The sequence below is a fragment of the Lottia gigantea genome (assembly GCF_000327385.1).
Source record: "Lottia gigantea unplaced genomic scaffold LOTGIsca_1, whole genome shotgun sequence".
NCBI classification, from domain to species: Eukaryota; Metazoa; Mollusca; class Gastropoda; family Lottiidae; genus Lottia; species Lottia gigantea.
Genome location: NW_008706746.1, coordinates 410,629 through 416,872, shown reverse-complemented (window position 1 = coordinate 416,872; position 6,244 = coordinate 410,629). Strand labels below are relative to the sequence as shown.

The following is a 6,244-nucleotide window of genomic DNA, read 5'->3' as shown; positions in this document are numbered from 1 at the left end:
TTTTAGAAGATCTGTAAAAAATGTTGTTGAGAATTATTTCATGGCTCAGACGTAATAACCATAATGTGTACTAATCATTGATTGGTGGGCTATAAATTAATCATCCAATCACCAATGTTGTTACAAACAGGAGTCAATTAAAGGATAACTCTTGATAATCTTGATAAACATTGTCCAGTCTCTTTCGCTATTGAAATTCCTTTGTTTAATTTCTCATCCGGGTCTTTTGTGTCCGGCATTTTGAAGTTTTCATAATGTCTCGATTATCAGGACAGATCAGATTTTTCTATTAAATCGAGCGGAATATTTGAGACTGGATAAACAAAGTTTTGCTAATGGTGGATTTGTGATTTGTGGTGAAAATTCAGAAGCTGCACGTGTATTTTACCGGCATTTTGAACAAAGTCGTATAACAATTTTTATATTTTGCAGTTTTGTTCTTTGACGATCCAAGAATCTTAAAACCACAAGCAAAACCATGGCAGACGAACAAGAAAATCAAGATTACCAGCAACAGTACGAAGAAGGAAACGAAAATGGCGACACGGGCGCTGAACAACCTTCGGAATTAACAGAGATTACTGAAGGCGGAGAGGATGCAGTAGCTATTGGCGATGATGGCACAAACGAGGATGACAGGAAACTTTTTGTAGGGGGTTTAAGTTGGGAAACAACAGTTAAAGATTTGAAGGAATTTTTCGGGAAGTTTGGTGAAGTTGTTAGCTGCACTCTTAAAACAGATTTGGAAACCAGACGATCAAGGGGTTTTGCTTTTGTTGTGTTTAATCGTAAAGATGTTATCAATGCAGTCTTGGAGACCGAGGAAGAACTCAAATTGCATGGACATAAAATCGAGCCTAAACGTGCCAATCCTAGAACTGGGTCAAGGAAGATTTTTGTAGGTCGCGTTGATCCAGCTTGCGGAGAGGAAGACATTAAAGAATATTTCAAACAATTCGGAAAGGTTGAAAAAGTAGATCTCCCTTTTGACAAAATAAAAGACCAAAGACGAGCTTTTGTTTTTGTAGAGTTTGATTCTGAAGAAGCTGTTAAGAAAGTCTTGGCCAAGGAGAAGCATGTTTTAAATGGCCAGGAGGCAGACATTAAGAAAGCTCTGCCAACTCAGGGCCCTGGGGGCCGAGGTTCAAATCGTGGTGGTCGTGGACGTGGCGGCTGGAATCAAGGATGGGGTAACGGTGGATATGGGAATGGTGGCTATGGAAATTACTATGGCAACTATAATTATGGACCTTATGGTGGTTACGGAGGTGGATACGACTATAACCAAGGTTACTATGGAGGTTGGGGTGGATATGATTATAACCAAGGATACGGTGGATATGGTGGATATGATTATTCCGGCTGGGGATACGGACAAGAGCAAGGCCAACAACAAAGCAACTATGGAAAGAGTGGAACCAATAAAAGAGGTGGAGGCTCCAATTACCATCCATACAGTTAAATTGTTAAGACGCGTTAATGGAGGGGTGGGGAGGGTACATGACCGAAATCGTACCAGTGTTTCACTTATAATTCATTCATTCAAATATCATTTCATTATCATGGTTAATTATGCGCTAAATCATGCGAGAATTCCATATTTGGATGCTGGTTGGCCTCGTTTCAATATTGACATTGCAAATGTATCTAGTTCTCTAGCTGAATTCATTTTAAATAACTCAGAGTGTGTTTAAACTTTTTATTTACATAAATTTTCTAAAGTACTTAATAGACATAAACTGGTGAAAAAGCTGAGGCTTTAACATTTTGTGTAGTGTAAAGACATTTGTGTTCATATCTATCTATAGCTAATATATTTTATTAATCTTATCAGTATCTGCTAAATGTAAACTAATTGGTCAAACAGCATCCAAATTATATTAGATTAAACTTGTAAAATGCAAGAAATTATGTAGATTAGGCTTTTGAAAGCTTATGATTAGATTTTCAAATTATTGTCTCAAATATTTGCAATTTTAACGGGGATATAGATAACGTTTATATTTGGTAAAATATGCCTTGTGATTTGTACAAGATAGAACAAAGGATACCCATTGATATGGGAATATGGGTGACTCTGAAAGGAACAAGTGTTTCTTTTTAGACAAAAACAGAGAAGTACTCTTTTGTTTGCAACTTTTCTTTGTTCCATTTTAATTTTTAACATGACAAAGTCTCATTTGAATTGTTGCAGCTCATTTCGTAATTTTTTTCACATCCAAATGTAAATATTTTCATTGTAAAAGTGCTTTTTATTTCAAAAATTTTCTTAGCTCTTCAAAATGTAACGTACTTCTTTTTAATGTGTTTATGTGAAAATATTTTTTTTGTTTTCTTGCAGACTACTACATGCACGGATCAGCCTTAGTCACTTAGTTACTAAATATCTCCCTAGTAACCATGCTATATCAGTCCAACAATTTTGTAAACGTAATTTTTTGTCAAATTTCCAATAAGAGTAAAGATTTCTCATTTATTTTCTTTTTCATTTCAATTTTTTTGATAAATTAAAGGGGCTTCCCCTCTTTTTATTATGAACCTTGTACATCATTAAAGGTTAATTGATCTCATCCTTTTAACCCAAAACTGTGTACATACGCTAAGTTTTCTTTCAAACTAAACTTAACTGTACATACCAAATAATTTCAAATTTCCAATGAAAAATTATTGTACATCTTTTTATCATCCTAATTTGCATAATTTCAAAGATGACAATAATTTGTACATTTTGAAATAATAGTTGGGCTTCAGCCATTTAAATTGTCCTAATGCATGATGGTATTGGAACGCGAAGGAACAGGCTGGAGTGAGAAAGAAGTCACATGATAAATCCGTCCAATCATCTGGTGGAAATGTGGGACAATTTTTGTCTCTAAGTGTTTGGTGCTTGGGCGATGAACTCTCATTCGCGTGTTGTACATGTATATATTTTCTGGAATCGGGACATTCCATGTGGTGCAAGAATGGTGGTTTTTGATTGGCTGTTCAGTGTGTCATGTATTTCTGCAGTTTGAGTACCTGTTCTATGAGCATATATTTTCAGCATAAAATCAAGCAAATGGTAGGGTGATCATTTAGTGCTGATTTATATTGGTTCTTTTTTTCAGTGAAAAATTTTGATTTTTCAGTACCTTATTTGGAAAATTGTCCATCCTGAAATTTAACTCCTGAAGTTTAAAATGTTCCATGTCCAGTTAGTACAGAAAAAAAATAACATTCTGAATTTAAGTGCTTGACAATAGTCAAAAGAAATTGTCATAAAAGTTTCAAAGTTGATGTACTTATGTGAAATTTAGCCTCTATTTATTAGAAATGCTCTGAACAGTTCGCCTATTGAATTGAAATTTGAACCCCATTCTTCAGAAGTCCCTGTATTATGTAAAGAAAGAAAAAAGGAAAAAAAAAATTTTTGAAACTTGCACACTATTCCTTCACTCTCTGGTATATGAAATATGATGAAATTTTGAATAATTCATTAAAATTAAATGTTTGAACATGGAGCATTTTACTCTTTTGCAGAATGTACATCTGGCGCAGTGAGTATGAAAAATATCAGAAAAATACATTTTCTTTGCCAGTATCTCTTATTTACTTCTAAATGTTGATGAAGGATGAAGTACTAATTACGAACCCCCTTCCCCCGATTCTCGAAAGAAATCTGAAAACTGACCAACACTATTACTGCAAGCAAGCCAGGTAGCCTAATGATGGCCTTGGTGGCTTCGGAAATGTACAAGCCTCGGCAGACATTGTGTTTTTGTTGAATCGTCATCTGACGTCTCGAGGATTGAACCTTCAAGGTCAACTTTCCCGCGCTTTTCGCTCGGCACTGAAACTTTACAGATGACCTATTTTATAAGTTATACATGTAATGGCACGAGACGGAATCGCATTTGCGGCCTTTAGAACACCAGAAGAAGCTCTTGTAGCCTTAAGTTCTCGTGGCTGATCCTCTTGGAGTATAGGTTGTCACTCGCGAGACGGGGCGGCATGTCCCATCCGTCCAAAATTCCATTCTGCAACGGGATTTGCCAACTATGCATCCTTTTAAAGAGTTCACAAAGCTAACAATGGTTATTTGAATGTGGTCTTGTTTTGTCTCCATGGCATCTCTTTTGAAGAGTTCAGACAACTAATATTGTTTATATTTAGGAAATATATGTTATGGTATGATGATTCTACTTCCGTGACCAGTGCTTTTATTCCTTATCCCAACTAATAGGCCTATCCAGATCAGCCTTTCCTGGCCTCAGACCAGTCTAATGTGTATAGGTATTGTAGGTATGTTGCTAGGATACAATAAACAAATAGTCGGATAACAATGGCGAGAGGGCCGATACAAGCTATGTCTATTGTAAACTATTGCCTTTTTACCTCGTATTAGAAAGGTCAATACAAATTTAATACCTAATTGTAAATAGAAAAAAGATTGTTTAAATATAGTCAGTGCTTGTCACCCCTTGATAAATAAAATCTACTGTCCCAATCTACCTGACACAACCCGAACAGGTGTGACAATTATTTACCTGTGGAAATGACACAAGGATATAATTAGCAGATTGACAACAATGTAACACTAATTATTACAATGGCGGATTATAAGACTCAGGATGAGGCTACTTTACGTAGATTAGTAAGTTGTCATCCAATTTTATACTTATTGATAGGCATTTTGAGGGCACGTCAAGTCGTTTTTGTTGCACCTTCAGTTTTTTGCAACTGTCGATTGTTCCTTGTATATTATGCAGGGCTATACTGCCCGAGCACTTGTTTATCGTACACATGTCCACACTATGACAGGCCAATGTTTTGCCCCCCTAGGAATATGGGTTGTACCCCAACTTCATTTCTTACAAATTTGACTTAATGCCAAAATGCACTGAATCAATTCCTGAAGGAGAACCCTGTCATTCTCAGAGGATGGAGCTACTGCAATTAGAATGTTAGTCCGAAACATCTGCTCTATTTCATTCCTCTGATGGATATACTGACAGTTGTCAGCTAGAGTAGAGTCAGAAGAAAAAGGGCCATTTAAATAGGGATTTTCCCTTCTTCCAGAGATGCGTTATTTCTAATATAATATTAAATTACCTCTACCTTTACGTAACTTTCATTTTGTTAGTATCACGTGACTCTGTGACGTTTTGGTTGCACACACAGACTGGTTTGCCCGAAAATTGTAAAGGGTTGACTTGTTCAAGGGTTCCCCCCGCCTCCTACGCCTATGGCTTGTGCCTATGCAATTCCACAGCTCAGCTTCCACAGTTTTAATTTCAGCCTCAACAGTTGTGCCCCCATTTATTCAATCTACCCCCTATTTGTTCTCTCAGTCAACTCTCTGGCCACAACAAGTTCTAAATCACATTTTGGCTATCATTTTTGTATGAATTGAAATATTAATCTCCAAATATTGCTGAGAGTCTTAGATTGTCTTTGGGTTGATGAAAATTCCAACCATTGAAAACAAAATTATTTGAAACTATGATTTTTCAGAGGGAGATTTTCAGTTCAAAATATGTCATTTTCACATGAAATTTCTTGGAGAGAAGCGTGTTCATTTCAAAAGCAAAATTTTCAAAATTATATATTCATGGACCCAAACTCTTTCTAAGACCATTGGTATACACTTGAAAATCATATTTTGAATATTTGTGACATGAGAGAAAAAAAATTAAATTTTGAACTCAATGTGGCAAGAGAGTAGGGAGGCTGATGCCATTGTTGTTAACTACAGTTTATTCTTTATTCCATATTGTGCTTTACCTTCTTTGGTCAATTAAATGTCAAAGGTCGCTAAATCTTGACGTTAGTGAAATGACCACTTGGAAGACTTGATAACAATTTGTTTTGATTCAATTAATACTGACAATGTTTATTCGTGGTCAATTTTACACCATTTCTCACTTTACCTCTTGAATTATACATAGATATATATACATACACTTCATTTCTAGTCATTATATTAATATAAAAAACAGTACAACTGAGTATTGCCTATTACTACAAAAGAAAACATGTTTTCAATGCATAGTGTTGTCAGTTTTCATTAGCCCTATGAGGAGCAGAAAATTTGATATTACACTCCTTTTCATTTCATTCATGTTCAATGGAGCTAAATTTGATCCATGTAATATCAAATGTTCCCAAACTCTGTATGTAGGACAGGACCATCTCACTTTGGACCCTATAATGACCCTAGTAAAACAAAGAGGTTTATCATGGTTATCAGTCTGACATGGCATAT

General features: G+C 35.6%; 3 protein-coding genes across 3 annotated transcripts in view; 2 read left to right on the top strand and 1 right to left on the bottom strand.

The window, feature by feature from the left end:
* The window catches only part of LOTGIDRAFT_208023 (hypothetical protein), a 6,017-nt gene extending 5,972 nt beyond the window's left edge, over positions 1-45 (bottom strand). The window contains exon 1 of the mRNA XM_009045383.1: positions 1-45. The gene's annotated coding sequence lies outside the window, so the exon portion shown is untranslated.
* A 583-nt stretch (positions 46-628) lies between these two features.
* LOTGIDRAFT_56504 (hypothetical protein) lies at positions 629-1,240 on the top strand (the record flags this gene model as incomplete). The annotated part of the gene is made up of 1 exon (XM_009045382.1): positions 629-1,240. A coding segment is annotated over one exon (612 nt), but the record flags the coding sequence as incomplete, so codon positions are not given.
* Positions 1,241-1,289: 49 nt separating this feature from the next.
* Positions 1,290-3,850, top strand: LOTGIDRAFT_208020 (hypothetical protein). The gene is made up of 2 exons (XM_009045381.1): positions 1,290-1,430; positions 2,342-3,850. The coding sequence occupies exons 1-2, from the start codon at positions 1,296-1,298 to the stop codon at positions 2,366-2,368; spliced, it is 162 nt and encodes a 53-aa protein (XP_009043629.1). The 5' UTR covers positions 1,290-1,295; the 3' UTR covers positions 2,369-3,850.
* Positions 3,851-6,244: the final 2,394 nt, after the last annotated feature.

What these genes read in the sequence shown, in the direction of transcription:
- LOTGIDRAFT_208020 (XM_009045381.1), top strand. Translation starts at nt 1,296, where the DNA reads ATGGAGGTTGGGGTGGATATGATTATAACCAAGGATACGGTGGATATG. An exon ending in GAGTGGAACCAATAAAAGAG is followed by an intron (nt 1,431 to 2,341) that starts GTGGAGGCTCCA and finishes GTTTTCTTGCAG; the next exon opens with ACTACTACATGCACGGATCA.